At 65.6% G+C, this 23,968-nt stretch overlaps 1 protein-coding gene across 3 annotated transcripts in view; it reads left to right on the top strand.

Moving 5' to 3' along the window:
* RPTOR (regulatory associated protein of MTOR complex 1) overlaps positions 1-17,769 on the top strand; it is a 204,266-nt gene extending 186,497 nt beyond the window's left edge. For 2 of the 3 annotated variants that reach the window (XM_039859512.1, XM_039859511.1), the window contains exons 24-33: positions 1,690-1,795; positions 4,142-4,256; positions 5,760-5,884; positions 7,596-7,700; positions 12,171-12,277; positions 13,417-13,544; positions 13,873-13,959; positions 14,801-14,917; positions 15,244-15,373; positions 16,042-17,769. In XM_039859512.1, the coding sequence (XP_039715446.1) occupies positions 1,690-1,795; positions 4,142-4,256; positions 5,760-5,884; positions 7,596-7,700; positions 12,171-12,277; positions 13,417-13,544; positions 13,873-13,959; positions 14,801-14,917; positions 15,244-15,373; positions 16,042-16,110 (1,089 nt within the window). In that variant the 3' untranslated portion in view covers positions 16,111-17,769. The remainder of the gene's footprint in view (positions 1-1,689; positions 1,796-4,141; positions 4,257-5,759; positions 5,885-7,595; positions 7,701-12,170; positions 12,278-13,416; positions 13,545-13,872; positions 13,960-14,800; positions 14,918-15,243; positions 15,374-16,041) is intronic. The other variant, XM_039859510.1, reaches the window with a different exon arrangement.
* The last annotated feature ends 6,199 nt before the right edge of the window (positions 17,770-23,968 follow it).

Here is a 23,968-nt window from a genome sequence, read left to right as displayed (position 1 = left end):
AGCAGGCACAGGGGAGGTGGCAGCCCACCGGGGAGCCGAGGCCCCGTGGCGCCTTCCGTTACCCATGGCTGCCCGCGTGCCCGGCACGTCCTCACGCCTGTTCCCCCGTCCTCGGCCTCCCTCCTGTTCCCTTTGGAGCTGCAGAGTGGACGGCCCCGCATGTGCCGTGCGGGGTGTTGGCCTGTGGGCGGAGCGCTCGGCCCGGCCACGGGGAGCACGTGCACAGCCCAGCCCGCTCTGCCCCGCTGCCGGCTGCACACCGGAGCCTTTCGGATGTCCCCCTCCAGCCCGTCCCCACGGAGCCCGGAGCCCACTCGGCCTCCTGCCCACTGAGTCTTTGTCTGGGGTTCCCTGTTACTGCTTCATGTCACTGGCCATGTGTCGTTTCTTTTCCAGTGAGCTCTGGGCTGTCATCACCGAAACCAGTCTCTTCTCTGCCCTCGTGGGTTCTTTCTGAGCCCCTAGATGTCCCTGTGGTATTGGACACCCTTTCGTCCTGTCTCTCTGTCTGCACGCCCTTGAGTTGCCATTTCATGGGTGTGGGTTCTGTGATTTTTAAGAAAAGAAAGCATAAATGAAAAGCTGGGAATAGACCTCCAGGTCACCTGTGCGTGGGCAGCGAAGCAAGGCAGGGTTCAGGTTATTTGTTTGTGATCAGAAATCGTGTGGAGCATCAGGGAGACAGAATGTTCCAGGTGACCCACGCTTCTGTCTGTGTGGAGGGCATCTTGGTTCTCAGCCACGGGCCCGCGAGCACGCGTGTGTGACTGCCTTCTGTAGCCGAGAAAACCATCCCTAACACCGACCGCGGCCTCGGCACCTCTGCAGTGGCCCCTGGCTGGCCGCAGCCAGTCAGGGCATGGCCGCTGTCTGGATGCGGCTGAGGGGCGGTCGGGCTCCTTCCTCCTTCTTTAATTTCTTTCATGTTCTGGGCCTTTTCAGGCAGGGAGTCTGAGTCAGGCAAATGTGCTCGATGAGCGTGTGACCAAAGGAATCCATCTCTGTCACAGAAACACGCGATTGCGTGTCTGAATGAAGCAGACTAAGCACGAGCCTATTTGTCGAGTGCAGACCCCCCTTCAACCCTGGTTTTACACAGCCACCTATAGCCCAGCCCACAGGCACACACGTGCACGTCTCCGAAGCTGACTGGGAGGGCAGTGAAGGAGCTGGCCTTCACCTGCGGGTCTGCAGCAAGCTCAGCCCTTCCCAGCCCTCCCCCCGGCGGGGTCTCTGCCCGCTGCCCCTTTGCCGCGGTGGGCGAAGCACCAGCTCCTGCCCCTGGGGTGCACGGGCAGCGGCTGCTCGCCCCGTCGCTGCTCCCCGGTCTGCTGGGCGCACTGGATGCCTCATTCCTCTGGCATCAGGGAGCAAAGGCAGAGCCCGTGAGCGCGCCCCGTCGTCCGACTGCGTTTTAGGTGTGGACGGTCTGTCGGGAGGTCGGGCCCCGCACAGCCCCCGTGTCCCTTCCAGCACCCGTGTCTTCGGCCTGCAGCCTCGCTCCCACGGTTGGGCCCTGAGGTGCAGGGCAGCGTGTGGCCCTCGGGGTCCAGGGGGTCCTTGGCCAGCAGAGTGGAGACGGTGCCCGGTGTGTGGAGGGGGGCCACACGGGCTCGGGGACCAGCCTCTGGAACCCGGGTCCCGGCAGCACAGGCGCTGGGTAACGCCGGGCGCGGCCTGTCCTTGCAGATCCCGGAGGAGCACGACCTGGAGAGTCAGATCCTCAAGGAGCGCGAGTGGCGGTTCCTGCGTAACGCCCGCGTGCGGAGGCAGGCGCGGCGGCTCATCCAGAAGGGTGAGGGGGCCCCCGAAATAACCATTGCTGGTCACCGGAGCTGTGCTCCAGCCACATTTCACCAGCCCTTGACCAAAGCTGTCAGCAGACACCAAACTGCCCCAGCCTCCCCGGGGGAAGTGGCAGTGCTCAGGGGGACACCGTGTGCTGCAGAGAGCGCTCTGGGCCGCAGCCACCTTAGCTGCCACCGCCCTGAGCACGGAAGGGGGAGGGGACAGCCACCCACCGCTCTCCTGGGGTCAGGCTGGGATGGGAGGGCCAGCAGCCACGGCCCAGGACATCACACAGGTCCCCTCCCTCTCTGGGAGGGGCCAGCCCCGCCCTGGGAGCCGTGTCCTGCGTCCTGCTGTCGTCCTGCGTAGACAGAGAAGCGCAGTGGCCTGAATCACGGTGGCTTCAGGCGCGCCACCCCGCACGCAGAGCACGTAGTGCCATCTCGTCTCCTCCGCTGACGGGCTAGGTCTGGTCCCCAGCCTGTGAACTGCAGTGACTACAGTGTTACTTTCTAAAGTGGAGTGAGGACCTGTGACCCTGTCCCCCGCCATCGAAGCATCCCAGCCATCCCACCGTGGGGCACCGGGAACCACAGCCGAGATGTTCCCAGCACTTTCCAGCCGAGCACCCTGCAAAGCGCTCTGGGGTCACGCGTCACGGCCACTTCCAGGTCCTGACTGTGCGTGATTCAGCCTTTGTGAAGGAGCCGCAGTGGCCGACGTGAAGCACTCGTCAGTGTCCGAGTCCATCGTCTGCTGCCCAGCAGCCACCGCTCCAGCCGTGCAGCCAGCGCAGCCCCACCTGTGACCGTGGCCTTTCTCGGAGGGGACAGAGTTACGGCGCCCAGAAGCCTTGCTCATGGAGGTTCGCGGGCCCACAGCTGGGCGAGCAGGACGCAGTGGTCTCCCTGTGCCCGCAGGGCCCGGAAGCTGAGCCTGCACACGCATAGAATCGGAAGGCAAACTGGCCCGACAGACGCCACTCCTCAGGCCAGAGTGACGGGTACCACTGCCCGGGCCAGGGCCTCCGGTCAGCGCCGAGCAGGCCGTGGAACGAGGGCCAGGCTTTCGAGAAACAGCAGGGCTTCTAGGCAAAAACTGAAGACAGCCTCGAGAGCCCTTGCCGGGGCTCTCTTCCAGGCTCTGTGGGAGAAGAGGGGTCAGCTCCCCAGGAGCACGCCGAGGGGCAGTGAGCGCGGGGACCCTAGCAGGCGAGGCGGCACCTCGGGACCCAGCGCGGTCGGACTTGGCGTGGGAGACGGTCGCCGGCAGAGCCCGCCCCCCGGGGCGGCCTGCTCGGCCCGCGTCGGCCTCGCTGTACCGGGAGGGATGTGGCCGGCAAGCAGGACGGGCAGGCGAGCCGGCAGATGGAGCAGAGTCACCAGAAACGGCAGCACCGGCGGAGACAGGAGCTGGCAGAGCAGCCACCACCTGCTCCGTGCCTGGCCCCCTCCAGCCGTCCCCCACGACCCAGCGTCTTTGCCGACTTAGATCCGGGTGTCCCTCACCCCTCAGGGCCTGACGTGACGCTCCCTCCAGAGTGAGGTGTCCAGGGTGCCAGCACCCTCCATGGCCACGCCCTCCTGGCAGTTTGCCCAGGAGTTTGTCCCACCTGCCGTCAGGGGTGGCCGGCGTCTGCTGGTTTGGCAGGCTGGGAGGACTGCCTGAAGCATCGGTGAGCCAAGGCTTTTCCCTGCGTCCCCCGGGGCCTGTGTCCCAGCCTCTAACGCCCTTCCCAGTGACACGGCCACGGGGATGAGGGGGCCGACATGCTCGGGTGAGCGTCTCCCTGCACCCATGCCGGCGCTCTGCATTTCTAGTCTCTTTATTGTTTTTCTACAACAGACTCCGCCCTGAGGGGTTAGGGTCAGGGCCTAGTGACAGATCCACACTGAGCTCCCCCGTGAGTCTCTGCCCACTCCTCAGCCATGGAATTGCGTGGTCGTCACCTTCCCAGACCGAAAGGTCCTCCAGGACTTCGTCCAGGTCGTGGGCGGTGCTGGCTGTGCCCAGTGTCTCAGCCTGGAGTCTGAGTGACAAGCCCAGCCGCACTGAGCTTTCTCCAGCACTTTCTCCGAAAAATCCGAACCGGCCGCACTAGTCGAGGTGTCACAGCTGTGCCGTCGCCACGCACACGATGGCGAGCTCCACTGAAAACCTACCTCGCGTCCCACTGTGACTGTGGGCGCTGTGGGGGTCTGGGCAGAGGCAGGGGCCCCCCGGCCCCCGCTTTCCTCTGTCCGCTCAGTGCTTCTCCGAGTCCCCAAACACAAGGCCCAGACCTTGTCGGCCTTGGTACGAAGCCATCGTCCCTGTTTTCCGTGACGTGAGACCGTTGCTGTTTCTCTCGCAGGCATCACAAGACTGGACGACCAGATATTTCTGAACAGGAACCCGGGCGTCCCCTCCGTGGTCAAGTTCCACCCCTTCACTCCGTGCGTGGCCGTCGCCGATAAAGACAGCATCTGGTACGGAGGGGCTTGTCGGGACTCGCACCTTGGCGGCTGACGTCAGCCCGGCCAGCATGGGCGTCACCCCTTCCTCCGTCTTCCCTCGGGGCTGGACGATGCAGGGACGGATTTCCCTGCCCCCCCCCCAGCACTGAAAGCTGGCGGGGTCCCAGTGACAGGCCACGTCCGGGGGTGGCGGGAGCTTCTAGCGCTAAGACAGGGCCTCTCCCGCGTGGCACACGGAGGCAGAGCACAGCACAGGGCGTGACAGGCACTCGCCGGCAGGGGCGAGCGTGTTGGCGCGCGGCCGGCCGCAGGCATAGCCGTGGCGGGGGACGGCCCCCTGGGGTAGGGGAGGGCCCAGCGGGGCACGGGGCACCCTCCCCCGCCCTCGCCTCCCTTCGTTTCGTTGTGTTTAAACACTCGCGACGTGAAAGCTGCCCTTGAACCGCGTCAGCGTGCCCAGCTCAGAGCTGCGCAGCCACCACCGCCGCTACCAGACCTTTCTTATCTGGCAAAACCAAAACTCTGTCCCCATTAAACACTGAGACCCCCACCCCCAGCACCACCGCCCTGCCCTCCATCGCTATGGATTTGACGCCCTCGGCACCTCGTGGGTGGGGCCACACAGTGTTTGTCCTTCTGCGACTGGCTGAGTTCACTGGACATAACGTCCTCCAGGCCCACCCACGTCGTGGCCGGGGGCGGAATGCCGTCCTGTTTCTGGCTGAACAGCGTCCCATGCACGAAGAGACCGCAGCCCAGTTACCCGTCCATCGGCGGACACGGCGGCTGTTTCCACCTTTTTTTTAAACGTGGTGGAGTGGTCAGGTTTTGTTTTCCAGTTTTTTAAAAATACGTTCACTTTTCACACAAGTTAGAGGAAAGCGACACGTAAAATGGAACGAAGTCTACATTGCGTTTACTTGTTGGGCTGGTTTTGTTGGAAAAAGACACAGAGTCACATAACGGAGCCTCTGACTCCTGCTCTGGAGCCGCGTGGATTCGATCCCCAAGGAGCTAAATGCGACCTCGGTGCTGACTTCTGCAGGCCACCCACGTACTTCCGTTAGCAGCTCCTTTTCAAGTGGAAATAGATTTTTGTGGGGGATTCTGTGGACAGTCGTGTATCCTTAACAGGGACGTGACAGTAACAAGCAGCATTAGTTGCTCAGCGTCTGGGTGCAGCTCTAAGCCCTTTATGTCATTTTATAGCCATTTAGTTGTCACAGCTTGTCCCTGCCTTTTGACTGTCGTGAACAGTGCTGCTGGGGACACGGGCAAACGTCCTGAGTAAACACCCGGCCACGGAGCCCAGTCTGCGGTGGCCCTGGGTTTACTGCTGGGGGCCCGCAGCCTCCCCCGACCCCCGCATCAGTGCGGGGGGCATCCGCGCCTGCACCTCCTCCCAGCACGCGTCATCTCCACTCTGCCGGGCGCGGCCATCCCAGCGGGAGCGAGGGGGTGCCCCCGTGGCCTCCCCCATGGTCTCCCAGCCTCGTTCCCTCTTGTCCCCCTCAGTTTCTGGGACTGGGAGAAGGGGGAGAAGCTGGATTACTTCCACAACGGAAACCCCCGGTACACACGGGTCACCGCCATGGAGTACCTCAACGGCCAGGACTGCTCCCTCCTGCTCACGGCCACGGGTGAGTGGGGCCCGCGTGGCCGGAGACCCAGGCTCGGACGCAGAGGTGGCAGGGGACGGGTACGCAACCCCGTCCATGTCTTCTGGCAAAGGGGACGGTCATCAGGGAGGCCGCCACCGTCCAGGGGCCAGGACGCCTGTGAGGGAAGGTCCCCTCACAGGTTGCGGGGGAGAGCCAAGTGACCAGTGTCTGTCATTGTCCCACGACACTATCTCCTCCCTGGGACCCTGCCCTCCCCTGACCAGGAGGCACCGCCAGCCTCAGCCCCTGTAGTCCTGGTGAAGCCCGCAGAAGCGAGGCCAGGGGAGGCGGGCTGCACCGTGACGAGCTCCGGGGCCCCCCGCCTGCCCCGATCGGGCACCCTCTTCCGGGGTGAGCCACGCCCCTCGGCCGTGCGGCGTCGCCGGCCATGCAGCCACGACTTCTTTGCTGGTCAGAAATGTCATTTCTCCCTCACCCTTGAACCCCGGTTCCAAGGAAGCCACCCGTGCTCAACAGCCATTTTCCCACAGCATTGTAAAAGCGGGGTGCCCCTGCTGCTTGCTGACGAGAAGCCGCTGCCTGATGGCACCTCCTTCAGAGGTGACAGGCGTGGGGGCGGGGGGCACGCGTGAGCAAGAGAAGCCACATCCTACCCCGACTCACTCCCGTGCTCCCCAGTCCTGGGCCCGTCCTGTCCTGTCCTCTTCTGTGCTGACCTGTCCTGCTCCGGGTCTTGCTGTGTCTATTTTGTCCTGCTCCGGGTCCTGTCCTGGGCTTCTGAGCCACCGAGATAGTTGAGCTGGTTGCAGGGGCAACACAACCTGTCACTGTTCCTGACCGCTGCTGTGAGGGGCGCCCGCAGGGGGAGGTCCTTCCGGCAGCCATGCCCCAAGCAGTGCTACCTCAGGACCAAGCGGAGCCAAGCCACTGCCAAAGCCCACCCCCACTGTGGGCGTCGGGGAGGGGGACAGTGCAGCCCAGCAGGGTTTAGGACGGTCACGCCAGCATCCCGGGAACCGAGAGCAGGGGGAAGGCAGCGGGCATGGCAGCACAGAAGCGGGGCCCAGGGCCCGTGGCGGACGGTCCCCAGAGGCACCACATTCCGGAGCACAGAAGGCCCACTGTCCGGAGACCAGAGAGGGGACGAGTAGACAGGGTAGAGGTTGGGGACTCGGCTCAGCGAGCGTTTCTGGGTCTGTCTCTCGAATGACCGCATCCTCGAGGGCAGGTGACGCGGGGCGGGAGCAGCTTGGTACCTGAGCACCTCCGAGGGCCACGTGTGGGGCCAGGGAGGCCAGAGGGCAGGTGTAGCACCCGGGGAAGGAAGGGAGGACACGTGGGGATGCAGGCTCCCCTCGCCCTCGTCTGCTGAGGACGCAAGGGCCATTTGCCCAGTGCTCAGCGCTGGAGGTGTGGAGGGGCGCCCTGCCGTGTTCCACCTTGGGGAGTCCACAGGCCAAGGTCACATCTCATGTGAAGGCCGCTCTGTGTGGGGCACAGACAGGAGCGGGAAGGGGGCGACAGGCACCGAAGACTGCCCCTCAGTGCGGCTAGTTCTCTGGGTGAGGTGTCCGCGGGGAGGGGGAGGGAACGTGGTGGGGAGGAGCCGGCCGAGGTCGGGAGGCAGGGCCCACGCCCCAGGGGACCGGCCCTCCTAGCGGGCGCCACAGCCGCATCCGAGCGGTCTCGTCACGGCCACGGTTCCAGCCACCTCTCTTCTCTCCCCAAGACGACGGCGCCATCCGGGTCTGGAAGAACTTCGCCGATCTGGAGAAGAACCCGGAGATGGTGACCGCTTGGCAGGGGCTCTCGGACATGCTGCCCACAACCCGGGGTGCGTCCTCCTGGGCAAACGGGGACCCAGGGCTGCCGGGAGGGGCGGAGGCAGGGCCCCACGTCCCCCCCACCCCCGGTGACGGCGCTGAGTCTGGAGTCACGAGCCCACCAACTTCCCTGGTCACCACGAAGGCGCTGGCGTGCTGGAGGCCGGCCGAGCGCGGTGGCCGTCCCGCTGGCCTGCACGCTCCTGCCCTCCGTCCCCAGCCCACGTGACACTAGTGTAGCTTGGGGAAGCGCTGTGCTGCCGCCGGCCCCGGCGCCCAGACTCACTCCTGGGGGCTGGCCGTGCCCCCGGGCCTGCCGCCCGGGCCTGCGGGGGCGCCGGCGGGGCACGCTCTGCACGCCACCTGCCAGGTGGGCTCGGCCACCTCCCTCGCCGGGACACGATGCCACCCCCGCCGTGCTTCCTGGGCCAGAGCAGGGTGGGGAGAGCCCGCAATGCGGCGCGCAGCCTGGCGTGTCCTGGCAGCAGGACACAGGCTGTCGCGGTCAGGGCTCCCGGACGCTCACAGCGGAATCCCTGTCCCCTTTCTGTGGGCCTCGCCTGTGTCCTGCCACCTTCCACATGGCTTCTTCTGTGTCCGGCCTGTCCTTGGGGCTCCTCTCCCCCCATGTTCGAGCGCCCATCCTGAGGAGGCCCAGAGGGGACTCCGTGGGGGGCGGGGGCTGCCAGCCGCCTGCGCGGACCGGTCTAAGGCAGGGACGGCTCTTGCACGTGGTTTTTAAAAACGGAGCCGTGTCGAGAGCAGAACCGTCACCACAGTGCTCCTCAGCCGCCCGCCACAGCCTCGTTCGTGCTGCAGGGCCCCGCGGGCCCGGCCGTGTGCCGACGTGGCCGCGGTCACAGTGCCTCTCCACCTCCGAGCCTGTCCTCTGCCCCTCGGCCCCCGCCCCTCGGCCCCATGCTGGCAGCTGCGCTGGGGGCTGGGGGCTGGCAGCAGGCCTCCCACCTGCCCGACGTTCCCCGGGCGCTGCCTGTGTGCGGAGGCCCAGGCTGGGGAGCGCCCTGGCGGGTGGCAGCCCCTCCAGCCTGGGCGGATCGCGCCCTTCAGGTGCGGTGCGCGTGGGGGGCCTCGTCTCCCCGACACTGGTGAATGGGTGGGTGACTGTCATGGCCTGGGGAGCCGGGCCACCGGCGGTGCAGGGGCCTCGGCAGCTGCTTCGAGGAGATGCCACTCCACAGCGTGTGGCAGAGGCAGGCACCCCGATTCCCGCAGGAGCCTGGGGTCTTGGGGCGTCGGTGTAGGGTCTTTGCGTCATTATGAAATACCTTTGGCCGTCCGCGTACACGCACACACACGCGTGCACCGTGCACCTGGGGGCGCTTCCCTCGCAGCCCCAGCCAGGAGAACCCGGGACCCTCGGAGCTGAGTGCCATGCTCTGAAGTAGCATTAGTGGTGGGGCCACCGTCCCCAAACCACAGGCCCTGGCAGACACCCCTGGGCCCAGCACCCCGCAGAGCCCTCTGAGACCCGGCGGGGCCACTGGTAAATCAAAAGCCTCGTTTCTGGGGACCCCCTGAGGCTAAGCCCTGTGCACCCCGCCACCACTGCCAGCTCAGCCGCATTAACCGTGTGCGTTCCCAGCCCCTGACCCCTGGCCGGCCCGCAGACCGCACGTGGGCCTGTCCAAGCACCGCCACCTCGGGCCACCTGCCAGTGAGCCGCTGCACCTCCTGACTCCCATCTAGAGACAGACTTTTGTTTGGGCCCAAAGCCCTGAGGGTAGGTGTTCATGTGTGTCAGGTAAATTTCTGCCGAGGCTCCAGCCGCCCAGCAAGGTCAGCCCGCGTTTCTGAAGGCGTACCGCGGCCGGCCCCGCCTCTGCCTGGCGCTGGACTAACCCTTGGCTGGTTTGGTTTAGTTTGCTCGCTCTGCCTGGTGACACACCCTCGCCCAGACCCACGACCCCTGTCTCCTCGCAGGTCTGGCCAGAAAGGTCTCCGTCGACCCTGACTGCAGTAAGCAGGGGGGTGGATGCCTTCTCTGTTCCCATGGCCGCCGGGGCCCTGTCCTCAGCGTGGTGGCATTCGTCCCCACGCCTGCGGGAGGCTGCAGGGCCGGCAGAGGCTCAGGCTGGGGCTTTTCTCTGTTGCGCCCACACACTGGCCATGAGCACCCAGGTGTCACCGGATGTGTCGGGGAGCTGGGCGAGCCTCTGGGAGGGGCTCTCGACGCTGCAGAGCAGACTCCCCCTCGCGGCCACTCTTCCTGAGCCTCCTGGCTCCCAAAGTGGGGTCTCCGACTGTGTCCCCCCCCCGCGATGCCCACTCTTGGGCCTCTACTGCATTCGAGGCACTTCCATTGTCCTCGTCCCTCTCTGAGCCACCGTCACACTCGTCCAGGAAGGAGACAGCCCCGGTGCAAATCCGTTCATGAGAGCGCCCCAGCGCATCCTCACAGCTTCCGGGGCGGACGGGGCAGCCCAGACCTGCGGCCAGGCCCGCAGCCGGCACCCGCACAGCTTCCTCAGAGCAGAGACGTCCCAGACCCAGACGTGTCTTCCACAGAGCGTCTGGGAAAGCGTCTTTTTCAGAACCTAATGCTAAGGCCCTGGCAGCATCTGTTTACATCTGAAAAACCCAGACGCAGAACGACCCTTACCCAAAGGCCCGTATGCAGCGCCCTGGGACCCCCACACTGGGGCTGTGTTGGCAAACGCACACGCACGGCCCTCAGGCTACAGACAGCCACGGGAGGGAGGCGCGGCTGCTGGTGCAGGCAGCCGGCGTGGGGGCGCCAGCCGCCCGGCGTCCTGCTTCGTCCTGTTGTCTTTGCTCTCGGGGGCGCAGGGTCGCCGAGGCCCCGCCCACAGGTGTCTTCGCCCATTTAAACACTGCAGAGGTTGGAGACCCAGGATGGGCAAGGCCCTTGCAGCTCCGGCCCCACTCCAACGTGGCGCTGTCGATGTTATTTTTTTACAAAACGGTTGCTTTTTCTCTCTCAATCTCAGCGTTCCCATAAATTGTCGAGAGGCGGGGCCTCCCAGTCCAGGCAGCAGGTGTCATTTGCAGAACCCCAGCCGAGGTGCGATCAGCTTTCTGGCAAGCACGTGTCCCCCACCTGCATTTAGGTGCTTTCTCCGCAGCAGGCATTCACGGCCTGGGGCTGGTGGGTCCCTGTGTGCCCGTGTGCCCACGAGGCAGGACGAAAGGTTCCTACAAACCTTCCGACCCATGTGTTAGTGTTTTGCAAAGAAGTAAAAAGCACAAAATGAAGGAAAATGCTTAGCAAAGAGAAAACTGGAGATGGGCCCTCTCCGCTCTTGGGCTCCAGGAAGCAAAGCCACATGGCCAGGAGCCGGCCTGCCCCTCAGCAGGTGTGCGCCAGCACCCCAGGGTGCATCTCAAACGGCAAGGCCACTCCCTCTGAGGGCCTAAAGGAAAGCCAGAGGGCCACCTTCTGTGATGGGGCAGCGGGGAGCGGGCCAGAGGCCGAGGGGCCCTGGGCCACCGTGCTCAGCTGGTCAGTTGTACATGGGAGTCAGTGCCACGTGCAGGACAGCAGTGGGCATCTCGGGCAGCGAGCTCCTTGCCACCTGCCAGAGAGCGGTGAGCAGAGCGTCCAGCATCCGGGGCCTTTGGGGTTCATTCACATTCAGTCACTCGGAGCAGCTAGGAAGCAAGAGGGCCATGACCACAGGAGGGTGACGGCAGGCGGCGTGGCCGTGAGCCAGGCTTGTGCGCGTCCCCACGGGAACGGAGGGTGCTGTACCCCTCCTTGCGGACCAATCACGGATGTCACGGACGAGTTGGATAGGACCAAGCAGGACGGGGCGGAGGCCCAGAGCCACGCCTCTGGCGGGGCCAGCCGGGCAGGGCTCGCCGCCTGCACCCTCCTGGGAGGCCTGACTGCCTGGACCACTGTCCCCCACCCTGTCCCCTCTGGCCACGTGCTCCCACAGCTCCTGCACTTGGCAGGTGTCCAGAGGGCCTGGGGCCTGAGCCCATGGGAGGCTCTGCATCTGCGTCCTGGGGAGCAGGCTGGGGCTGGCCCTGTTTGGAGTCCCAGACCGTCATTGCTGAGGGCGTTTCGGGTTGGGGTAACAGGACCTTAAGGCTCGGCTCCAGGCAACAAGGTCCTCAAAGGTCGGTCTGGCCTGGACGCTGAGGCTGGAGGGCTCACCGTGCTTTGCGGGGACCGCAGACTCTAGGATACGTCCCCTCGCTCTCGCTGGCGGCTGGGCTGGACGCTGTCTGGCCCCCACGTTCCGCCTCGCACCCCGCGGCCCGCCCTGCTCCGTGCGTCCCCGTGGCAGTGCCGTCCCTCTAGCAGACGCCTGGGCCCATCGGGGGGGCGGGGGCGGGCTCCGAATTGCCTCCCCGACCAGCACTCAGAGTGCGCTGGGATTCCCAGCCAGAGCCTTGTGGGGTCGAGTGGTGGCGCTCCTTGACGCCGGCGGGCTGAGGGGCTGGCCGCCCAGAGCAGGCTCCGGCGGCGACACCGGTTCTGTCCGTCTCTCCAGGAGCTGGCATGGTGGTGGACTGGGAGCAGGAGACCGGGCTCCTCATGAGCTCAGGGGACGTGCGGATCGTCCGGATCTGGGACACGGAACGCGAGATGAAGGTGCAGGTAACTGCTCCCGCCGCCCTCGAGCGTCAGTGCCTGTGGACGCTCAGCCTGGGGACACCGCAGCAGGAACACGTGCGCGAGCCCTGCTCATCTGGAAGCAGTGAAAACATCTTAAATCAGGATGTCCATGTACTTCTCAAAGTGCCTTTCGTTCGGTTTTCGTAAAGAGAAAGCCGTGCGTTGGTTTTGCCTAAGTCCTGTAGGAAAAGCGGCAGCGGGCGGGGAACAGGCGGGGTCCCTGACACTCTGGCGGGCAGTGTGGCGGTGGCCGTGGGCCCAGGACCTCCACCCCGGAGTCGGGCAGGGCCTCGGCCTCTCCGCGTCCCGCCCTGGGCCTCCGCCAAGCGCGGAGCTCCGACGGGAACCAGGCCGGGCCGGCTCGGCGCGCGCTCCAGACCTGCAATGGGGTGGGGGGCCAGGTGGCTCCCTCTGCCACGCCCTCACGTCCTGTCACGGCGCGGGTGGCCTCACCGCGCTGTATCGTGCCCTCCCCCATGCAGCTGCACTGGCAGCCAGCGACGGCCAGTGGCCTGTCCACCCCCAGAAAGCACCTTCCTAACCAGCCAAGGTCCCGTTCCCACGCTCTGCGCCCACAGGCCCCCTGAGGCCCCTGGTGGGCGGGGGCTGGTCCCTAGGCCCCGCCCCCGCCTCTTCAGCAGCTCCAACCCCCCGTTCTGCATGTTGTGTTTCTTCCTGTCTGAGCCGGGGTCCCCCGCCCGCCCTCCTGTCCCCAGTACATATGGCCTCCTGGAGGGGCCGCAAGGGGCCAATTTGCGGGCGGCTGACCCTCTAGACACTCCTGGACTCATCAGGAGTTTGGGGGGGCTGGCGAGAACGATTCCTGCCTAAAGAGCTTCATCTTCCTCTTTAGGGAAGAGGAGGCCAATGGGAAGTGTGGTGCCCAGAGCCAGTCATTACCAGAGGTGTTTGTCCTTCTGGCCGGGGACTCCGGGGCAGCCGGCTGGCAGTCGGTGGCTGTGGGCCTGACTCAGTCCCGGTGGCCCCCGCGAGTCCCTCCGGCGCGTCAGGTCTTCGATGGCTTCCCCAGCTGGGTGACGAGCTCTCGCAGGGAGCTCTCGGGTCCTGGCAGCTGTGGGGCTGGACCAAGGGGCCTCATTGGGGTCTGCGTTTGGCCCTAGGATATCCCCACGGGCGCCGACAGCTGCGTGACAAGCCTGTCCTGTGACTCCCACCGCTCCCTCATCGTGGCCGGCCTCGGCGACGGCTCCATCCGCGTCTACGACAGGAGGATGGCGCTCAGCGAATGGTGACTCCGCCGTGCCTCCTCCCCCTCCGCCAGGCTCCCTCCAGATGCCTCTGGTCTCACTGCTGCCCGGCTGCCAGGCCCGGGGAAGCGAGACCCCAGAGCCATCTGGGTCCCCCACGGGTGGTAGAGCGGGGAGCCAGTGGGTCGGGGGTCCCAGTGAGGCACTGCCTCCCTGAGCTCCAGCTCCCAGGGGAGGCATCCGGGAGCACACTCGTTGTCACAGCTGGTCCCTAGGTCAGGGGCCGGGCGGGCCAGGCACTGGAGGGCACAGATGTCCCCGACCGAGCCCGGCCCCCGGGCTCTGACGCCCCCACTCCGCGTCCTGCAGCCGCGTCATGACGTACCGGGAGCACACGGCCTGGGTGGTGAAGGTCTGCCTGCAGAAGCACCCCGAGGGCCACATCGTGAGCGTGAGGTAATGAGGGCTGGACGTTCCCGAGACGCCGGCTGTCACAGCCTCGTTTCCCTCCACTTAAAACACGTCCCTGGCATTTAGCAGCTGCAGAGTGCTGGCATTTCAGGCGGTAATTAACTTCTCCGGGACTGGCCAGAAGGGTCAGGGCCAGCTCACAGGCCGGGGACGCGTCCGTCCTCCCGCTGGCCGGCCTCACCGCTGGTGACAGGAGGTCTCGGGGGCGCACACAGGGCAGGGGTGGGCACGCAGCCCTGGGCAGGCACAGCGGCACCCGCTGAGTGCGTGGCTCCGGGGTCCCCGTGCGTGCCTCAGCCGTCTGCCCGTAAATCCACTTCTGCCACTAGTAAATCCTGCGCTGAGAGCAGCGGATATTTATTGGCCCATTAAAGGGACAGAGAAATGTGATTTACAGTCACAGAGCTGCTGTTCCTTCAGAGAGGCTGGCTCCCTTGTTCACAGCATAAAAGGAGAACACAGGCTGAGGGCGAGAGGGAGGGGGCCGAGGGCACACGGGACCTCCCAGGCCTCCCCTCCCGTTCCCTCCCCCCACTCCGTTCCGCGTCCCCGTGTCCCCACGTCCCCACTCCACAAAATCTAATCTCAGAGACAGGAAATGAAAAAAACAATTCACGCCCTCCCTGAGTCTTCGCTGCTGTGGCTTCTGCCTTTCCAGCAGGGCCTCTGTTGGCTCTCAGCGGCAGTCCTGCTGGCCGGGGTCAGCCGGGGTGGGGGCGCATGTGCCGCCTGGGGCCCTCACTGGGTGCTTTAGGGGCCGGGCACCCTCCACACAGCTGGTCCTGGGGGCCAGCACGCCCTGGCGTCACTGTGACTCTCTCGGCAGCGTCAACGGAGACGTCCGCTTCTTCGACCCGCGGATGCCGGAGTCTGTGAATGTCCTTCAGATCGTGAAGGGGCTCACGGCCCTGGACATCCACCCCCAGGCCAGCCTGATTGCCTGGTAGGTGCGGGACCCCTGCTCCCTGTGGAGGGAGGGAACGCGGGCTTTTCGCCCACCGCCTCGGGCCCATGGTCAGCCCCCGGCCTCCGTGTGCACAGTGGGCGCTAAGCAGGGCACGAGCCAGAGCAACATAGCGGGGCCCCTTGCTGCCTGTCGCTGCCCGGCCCCGGCCCTCAAGACCGGCTCCCCGGCCGGAGCCCCAAGCGAGGCATCTGCTCCCTTGGCCGGTGCAGAGCGGGTGGGACCAGCCACCCTGTGGCAGGCCGCCTCCGGGCATCCCTCCCAGCCCAGGGACAGGACTGACGGCCAGCTCTTCCTGTCCACAGCGGCTCCATGAATCAGTTCACCGCCATCTACAACGGGGACGGGGACCTGATCAACAACATCAAGTACTACGACGGCTTCATGGGTCAGCGGGTCGGCGCCATCAGCTGCCTGGCCTTCCACCCACACTGGGTCTGTCTCTCACGGGCAGGGGTGCGTGGGTGGCTCGGGATGTGGGGTGCCGTGGCAGTGACCGCATGGGCTGCAGCCAAGCCCCAGCCACAGCACGGGGGTCAGTGGGGCCCAAGTGATCCACCTGCCCTGGGCCTCTGTGCCCCGTGTCCAAGGCAGGGCCCGTCACCGTGCTCACTCCAGAAGCAGCACCAAATCCTGTCACTCAGGGAAACAGCCTTTCTTGTCACCTTTGGCCCCTACACCAGTGTCACCCATGGAGAAACCTTGCAGCAAAGTCTGCCGGGAAACCACACACACGTGTGCACACATGTACATGCATGCACGCACACACGAGCACGCACACGTGCTCCCCGTGGCGGGGGCAGCCCAGACTCCTGTCACACCGCGCCTGTCCTTACTCAAGTCCGCGGAGCGGCCGTGGGCTGTTGCATTTTCAGTCAGGGCCACCTGCCCGCCTCCGTGCCATGTGGGCCCCTGGCTGTGGCGGAACGGTGACATTAGGTTCCCAGAACATCCCCGGGGGCAGTGCTAAGGGTGGCTCGCCGGTCCCAGGGGACCGAGGGGGTTGACACGGTTCTGAAAGCCGCAGCTCAGGGCCTGCGGCTTCCCCGCCTGCCTCGCCGGGCCGCCCCGGGGCCGCTGGCTCACCCGCCTCTCCTCCGCAGCCGCACCTGGCCGTGGGCAGCAACGACTACTACATCTCCGTGTACTCGGTGGAGAAGCGCGTCAGATAGCGCGCCTGTCCCCGCTGGCCACGTGGGCACAGGGGAGCCGCCTCTGCCCGTCCACACCGGTCCTGACCTGGCTGCTGAGGATGCACAGAGGGCCCCGCACTGTCTGTCTGTCTGTCTTGGCCGTCACGCCCAGGAGCGTGGGAAAGGGCACTGGCGTGTCCCGTGGCGTGACGGTTGCTTCTCTGCTGACACCAGCTTCCAGGCCGAGGACGCAGCCACCATCCGTCCCGTACGTTCCCCGTGCTGTTCCTCTCCTGAGTTTTGAAGGGAGGGACGCACCCCTCTCACCTTGCGAGTGGTCCACGCGTTAGCCCCGCCAAAGCTTGGACACGGACGCCGGCTCCCCCAGCGCTCGGCCACACGGCAGGGCCCTGGGCAGCCCGAGCCCGGGCCACGTCCTCCTGCGTGTGTGCTGGGGGAGGCTGGGGCTTCGAGACGGAGCACGGAGCGGACAGGGGAGCCAGCACCCAGGCCTCCCGCACGGGGGTGGCCCTGGACCCGGGCCTGCGCCCCCTCACCACAGGTCCGCTAGCAGGAGGGGCCTGCGGCTTCGGACAGCGAGACAGGTCCCTGGCAGCTCAGCCACAGCCTGAGGCCACCGGGCTGGTCTCTGCTGGGCAGGCACAGTGACAGCCACCCGGGCCCCGGGATCTCCCTGTGTCCGCACACGCGTGCGGCCCTTCGGCTTCTCGCCTGTGCTTGCACACGCGTCACACCCACCGCACACACGCGTCGCCAGCCCGTCCCCACACGCCGGCGCCCGAGGCCCCATCTCGCCGTGGGTCATGCAGAAAGGTTCCTGGCGAGCTGCAGCACACATCTGGGCACTGGTGTGTGTCACACGTGGGTGTGGCAGACGGGGGCCTCTGCGTGTCGAGTGCACGGCTGAGCAGCCGTGGGGACAGCTTGGCCCCAGGAAGGACCAAGGGAGTGTGCTGAGCAGTCACAGACCCACAGCGCTCGGAAAGCAAAACACAATCACAGTGATGATGTTTGAAAAGCATTTTTTCCATTTTCTTTGGGAATCAGGATCATTCAGAATAGAGGAGGGAGGTGGCTCAGCGTGGGGACAGTCGGGCCGGGACGGAAGCTCGGGTTCCCTCGTGGTGCAGACGACGGTGCTGCCTCGGCCAGGGCTGGACGGGGCAGGGCGTGGGGGCGTCCCATGCTGCCCGTGGCACCTGCGTGCTCCCACGGGAGCAGCTCCTGGGACGGGTTCCCGCCCCGCGCTCTGGCGGCTCCGGGTGTCCTGGGTCAGAGGGCCGTGTGGGGTCGGCAAGTCTGCTCTCCTGCATGGTGCCCGTCAGTTCCACGAGGCTCGAGGCGGTGACCTGGAGCCTTCTGGAAGCTGAGCTCCACCCACAGACGCCGAGAGCGTCCAAGCCTCAGAGCAGTTCCGCCCGGATTCGAGGCCCACACGCGGTTCCGTCTGCCCAGACAAAACCATCGCTGGCACAGTGGGCCATCTTCACGGGTCTGATCGGGAAACTCAATCATGAAGTTGACCAGGGCTCGCAAGCCCGCCCAGAAGGGTCACGTATCTCTATTTATTTTACCAAAATGAGAATTGAAAAGACTCTGACAAAACGTGGAATTGTAATGTAACGTGGACATGAGAGCAGTGACAGACAATAAATTGTGACTAAAAACACGTGCAGAGGTGACCGGCCGGCAGCTTCGCTTTTTGCGGAAATAGCACCTGGGCCTCAGTGGTGTGGGGGGGACCCCGGGGACGCGGTGCCCAGGTCCCTCTGTGACGGCCAGGTGCTGACACGGCCCCCCAGGGCCCGGGAGGAGGGTGCGCTCTAGGGCGGCTCTCGCTGCCGGCCAGCCCCCACGCCATGTGGACAGGTACCCCACTTGCCCCAGAAAGCCCCCAAACCTGGCATCCGGCCGACACGGTGAAGGAGCCGCCCTACTCCGCGTCTTTGCGCCCCAGCTCCACAGGGACTCCCACGCCACTTACCTCGTTTTGGAAGTGACCCAGATTTATCACCTTCCAGTTAGAAGTCGGACACGAGCCTCGACGGGCCAGCACGGAGGAGTCACGGGGCTGGCCGCCTGCCTTCCATTCCCGACGCTCGGGGATGGACCCAGTGCCCGTCATTGCCCGCTCCCAAGGCTCAGGGACACAGGTCCATCTTCGCAGCCAGCGTGCCGCCCCTCCCCGCCCCCGGCCCGGACGGGCCTTCCACACTGGGGCCCCCTCACCGCCCCTACACGGCCCCGTACCATCTCTGCAAAGGCTCCAGGTTCGAGGTGGGCCGCCCCCCACTGCAGCCCCAGGCCCACCGCCCCTTAGTCCCAGGGACGGGTCCCGAAGACACTAGTCAGAGGTATGCAGAGCAAGTGGCAGTCGAGGGGTCCTCAGGTGTGGCTTCCTAGAGCTGGCTTGGGGACAGGCTCTTGTCACCACCCTGTGGCAAGAAACGGGGGCTGGGCAGCACCCCAGTGACAGGTTATGCCAACCAGCCCCAAAAGGGGACAAAGAGAAGCGAAGGGATGGGTCTGTGCCATGTCACCCGGGGGAGGGGCCCGTGTGACACCCGGGACGTGAGGTCGCCCATCACCACCATGGCCCACTGTGACGGACTTGTCGGCTTCCTGGCGAAACCCCCACCTGCTGCCTCTGGTCAGTGCCACTGAGCTGAGGGCTCCTGGCTGCTTCGTGTGGCTCCTCGTTCCCCATGCCCATGCCATGGGGACATGGGCTCGGACGTGAACAAGGGCAGGAAAGGACCCGGGAGGCTCCAGACAAGGTCTTTGAGGTGGACAGGAGCCATCCTGGCTGAGCACACAGAGGCCAGAGGGAGGCCAGGGGGGCTGTGGCCAGGGCTCGGGGGCCCAGCTGTCACTCAGGGAGAAGGAGGCCGGGTCTCAGGCCCTCAGCCCCAGACCGGCGAAGCCCTGTATTAGCATCCACGCCGCTACCGCAAGTCACCGCGTCCGTTCACTCTCACCGTCTGGACAGTCCGTGTGGCCTCGCTGGGCTGAAACAAGGCGCCAGAAGGTCCCTCCCGAGTCCTCCAGGGAGAGTCCGTTTCCTGGTCTTTTGGCTTCTAGAATCGCCCGTATTCCTCCTCTCAAAGCTGGCGATGGCACCACGTCCCCCTCATCGTGTCACCCTGAGATAGGCTCTGCCCCCTCACTCTCTCAAGGACCCGTGATGACACCAGGCCCACTGGAGAATCCAGGACACTCTCCCACATCAGCCGGCCGATGAGCATCTTGACCGCCATCTGCGACTTCCAACCCGCTGGTCAGGTGACCCAGCACAGCCACAGCTCCCAGGACGAGGGTGGGGTCATCTCTCGGGGCTTCACCCTGCCGTCCACTCCCTCTGTCTGTAAACCCCGGGCAAAGATGGCCACCAAGCAGGGCCCCAATGCCAGGGGTCTCGGCCAGGAGGAGGCGGGTGGACGCTGGGGCGGGAAGGAAGATGTCTGTCCCTGTCCTTGGCGTTGGAAGGGGCAGGAGGGCTGGCGGGCCATGGCTTTGCCCTCCTGAGCCCGCCAGCATAGCACCTGCTCAGAGGAGGGGAGGGAGCCATCACCATGGAAACCTGGGGTCTAAGCAGTTGGAACCCCCGAATTAAATGACGGTTTGTTTTAAACAAGAAGAATACGCAGCCTTCACACGGCTGTGCCCGGCACGCTCCAGTGGAGAGAGTAATATTTTCCCTATTAGCATCAGTTTTTCTGTCACCGGGACTTAAGTACAAATCGAGTGCTCATAAAAATGAAAGATGGACACGTGGCAGGAGCTGGCCGCAGGGGAACCGCAGGGACTGAGCCGGGCCAGCTCGCTCTCCCGGGCCCAGCCCCACCCCGCTGCTGGCTGGCCCCACGTGGCCTTGGAGAAGGACCCAGAGAGACAGCCCAGCTGTACCCGATGGCCCCTGCCGGCTGCAGGCAAGGATCTAGGACAGCTGAAGAGAGGGGACAAGAGTTTCCTCCAGGGCACCTCGTGGGGTCGTCCGACTCAGCGAAGCTCTGTCCCGTCGGTCACAGGAGCCGTCACGTGTGGCAGCTGCAGCTCGAAGTCTCTCCTGGGTCGGTCATTCTCTGCTCAGGACCATCCAGGAAATGTCCCATAGGCTGTCCCATCTCAGGACCTTGGCACACAGGAGGTGTAAAAACGCACGTTCACCGGGTGACAAGGCCCGGCTGCCACCTGTCCGCACAGGGCCCCGGTGAGCGTGTGCGCGTGCGTGTGCGCGTGCGTGTGCGCCGGTGCGCGCAGCCGCGATCCCAGTCCCAGGCAGGAGGCCCGCAGAGCGCGTCTGGGGAAAGGCAGTTCCAGGTTGACTGCACCGTCGGCCTGGGGGCTCGGCAGGTGCCCCTCTCGGACGGGGCCCCAGGGGTTGGCCTCTCAAGGTGACTCTGCTTCTCACATTCAGTTAGAGGCTGGCCAAGGGCCCACGTGGCCTGAGAAGTGGCCCCAGCGCCCCCTCGTGGAGGGGCCAAGCCAGCAGCCCCGCCACGTGCAGGGTGGGCGGCGGGGCTGGAGGGCGATCAGTGGCGCTGGGTGGGTGGGGGACGGGCGCCCCTGGGAAAGCACAGGTGGGAGCCAGGAGCAAGCAGGTCAGCCCCGGCGGACTCTTTCTTCTCCGCCGTGTTATTCACCGTCACACCCCAGGGGACAGCCTGCAGCCCTGACGTCAGTGCTTCGCTAGGAACCGAGCCGCAGCCGCCTTCTCCCCGCAGCGGGAGGAGACCCAGGCCCAGGAGGGAGGGGCAAGGCCCCCCATGAGCCCTGTGGGTCCTGGCAGGTGGAGGCCTCGCGAGTCGGGTTGGGGCTATAGAGAGAACTTAGGTCCCAGTCTTGTCTGCTCCCAAGCCCGGTGGTGTCCGGTGGCACCTGGGCATGGGCAGCGTCCATGGGACGCCCCGGAGGGCGGTTCCAGCCCCTGCTCCTGCTTCTCGGAGCCACGGCCTCCTGGGCCTCCACCTGGAGGGCTGGGCCTCGTGTCCCCAGGACGGCACGAAAGGCACCCCCTATGCCCCGCACCTGCTCGTCCTGGGGATCAGCCACACCTGACCCGTCTGGGTGACGGCAAGGTTGGAGCTGGTGGTGGCACAATGTCGTGAATGCACTGTGGCCACTGGTGATGGTGAACCGTGTGTCGTGACCTTAACAACAACTTGAGAAGGACAGAGACAGAATGACGCCAGAGCGCGTGGCCTGGCGTGTGTCCGGGTCAGTCCCGTGTGGATCGGGGCTTTGCTGGTGGGAAACGGGTCTGGGGTCCCTGTGAGTCAGGAGGGAGGTAGAGACAAGGCCAGGACACAGGAGACCAGGCCAAGACATGACGCAGAAGGGGTCGGGCCAGGCCAGGCAGCCCCAGGGCCCAGCGCTGCGGGGGACACCAAGCCACCGGGCCCTGGGATCAGCGGCATCACAGGACGCCACATGGTGAGCCTGGTGATGGCCGAGCCCTGGGGTGGCGAAGCCACTTCTGAGCACTGACTTCAGGGTGGGCGGCTACAGGGTGTGCGTCACCCACTAGGTGTCACCACGGCCAGAGCGCAGCAGCAGCAGGTGCTCGTCATTGGTCAGAGGTCCGGAGTCCAGGCTCCACGTCTCCCCCGGGGCTGCTGTCAGCTGTCGGCCAAGGCGGAGCCCGTGGCGCTCATGACCCAGTCTCGGAAGTACCGTCACCTGCCACGTTCCACCGTTACACACTGGCGGTGGGTGAGGGGACCACCCGGCTGAGTGACAGCCACTCACGACTCTGCACCCCACCCCCAAGGCTCCCCTCAGCCGGCCCCGCACCCTGCCCGGGCCAGGTGCGTGTGTCACCCTGTCTGCTCCCCACGCCCGGGTCAGGTCACTGTCACCCCTGCAGGCCACGGCAGCTGCAGCAGGGGTCTGGAGCCACCCATTCTCCCCCCAAGACCAGGGGTTGGAATCCGAGCTCCACCCCGGGCAGGTGACAAACTCCTCTGGCCTCGGTTTCCCCGAGACCCCTTACAAGGCTGCCGTGAGGCCCAAGGGGTGGTGTGGGCTGGAGTGTCGGCTGCCATCGTCTCTGAACCGCCCCCCACCCGGCCGCTTGGCCTCGACCCCTCCACACACTGCCTTCCACTGCCCCTCCGCAGGGCGACCCCTCCGTGACCCCTTCTCCCACACAGAGCAGCCGAGGCACCTCTCAAACTGCAGGTGAGACCGGCCCCTCCCCAGTCGGGGTCAGCAGCCTCCTGTCCCCGCCTGCACACCCACTGTCCCCACACGGTCCCCTCACTCCCTCTCCCTAGGGTGCTCCTGAGATCAGATGCCACTTCCTCAAAAAAGCCTGTCCTGACCACGGACCCAATGTCCCTCCACCATACGTGAACCATGGCAGCAGGGACCCTGGCACGCAGAGCAGGGCCTGACATGGTAGGTGCTGAATGGGGGGTGGGGTGGGGGATAGATGGGTGGGTAGGGGATGGGTGGGCGAGTGGGTGGGTGCAGGGAGAGAGGGAGGCGTGGGCGGATGAGTGAGTGGACAGATGAGGCGTCTCCCAGCTGAGCCGGATGCATGGCGGGTCCTACACCCCCCACCCCACCCCGCCTGGTCTTGGACCCACCGTCCTGCAAGGACCCACAGGGGCCACTGCCTGCTGGTGCCAGTGCAGAGCACTGGCTGCCTGGTGCCAGGGGTGCGGGGTGCTGGTGCGCGGCGGGGAGCCGGCCGGCCCCTGGGTGTCGGTGTTGGGGCAGCCGCCGGGCTATCCTGCAGCACCACCGTGTGGCCGTTTCGGGGATGGCGGCTGCCTGACCCCAGCCCACAGAGCGTCCAGTCCCCGGCTTCCACAGAAGATGCAGACGCCCTCCTGGACCTCTCCGGGGCCCGCGTCTCTGCTGCTCAGGCTCCTACAAGATGTGTCTCAACCCTTCACCCTCTCCAGCCCCGGCGTCTCCACCTGCCTTGGTCCCCAGAGGGTCACCAGCAGGCTGGCCTACCCTGCAGGTTACGTGTTGTAGTGATCTCATTACAGGTCGAAGTGTGTCCCCTCCCACACACAAATTCATGTCGAAGTCCTAACCCCAGCACCTCAGAATGTGGCCTGAATTGGAAAGAGGGTCTTCACAGAAATCATCAATTTAAAACGATGTCATGTGGGTGAGTGGCATCCTCATGAAAACGGTGATGTGGACACAGGCCCCTGGGGAGACGCAGGCAGAGAGGGGTGACGCTTCCACACGCTCAGAGCCACGAAGAGCACCCACAAACCCCAGCAGCTGGGAGAGGGGCCTGGACAGACCGTCCCAGCTCGGGGTGGCCAGCCCGGCCCACACCTGGCCTGGGACTTGCAGCCCCAGACAGAGGCAGCGGGTTCAAGCCACCCGCCCGGGGTCACTTGTCACGGCCCCCCATGGGGTGGAGCTTGGGGCGCACAGCGGCAAAACCCTTTTCTGAGGTTGCCTGGGACACGTGGGCTGAGAAGCAGGGTTCTGGGGCACAGGCGGGCGGTGACTCGACTGCGTCGGGAAGACTGTGTCTCCGAAATGACGAGCCAGGGCTCTAAATGCTCCATTTAGAGTTAGAAAACCCGGGAGCGTGGAGCAGTGGTCCCCGACCTTCCTGGCACCAGGGCCGGTGCTCCTACGAGCATGGAGTGTGTGACGGTCGGCGGAGCTGAGGGGTGATGCTGCTGCTGGGGAGCGGCTGCAGACACAGACGGGGCTCCACTGCTCACCTGCCGCTCCCCACTGCCGGGCAGCCCGGTCCTAGCCAGTAGCGGTCCGCAGCCCAGGGACTGGGGACCCCTGGTGTAGGATACTCTAACGAACATCTTGTTTCGTGTGGCCGGAGTGCAGGGTCTGGAGCCAGCCCCAAGTCCGATCCTGCGGGCTCTGGCTCACAATGCAA

This window comes from Pteropus medius, unplaced genomic scaffold, assembly GCF_902729225.1.
Source record: "Pteropus medius unplaced genomic scaffold, Ma_sr-lr_union100, whole genome shotgun sequence".
Taxonomy (NCBI): Eukaryota; Metazoa; Chordata; class Mammalia; order Chiroptera; family Pteropodidae; genus Pteropus; species Pteropus medius.
The sequence above is the reverse complement of the archived record's forward strand: the minus strand, read 5'-3'. Positions and strand labels throughout refer to the sequence as shown.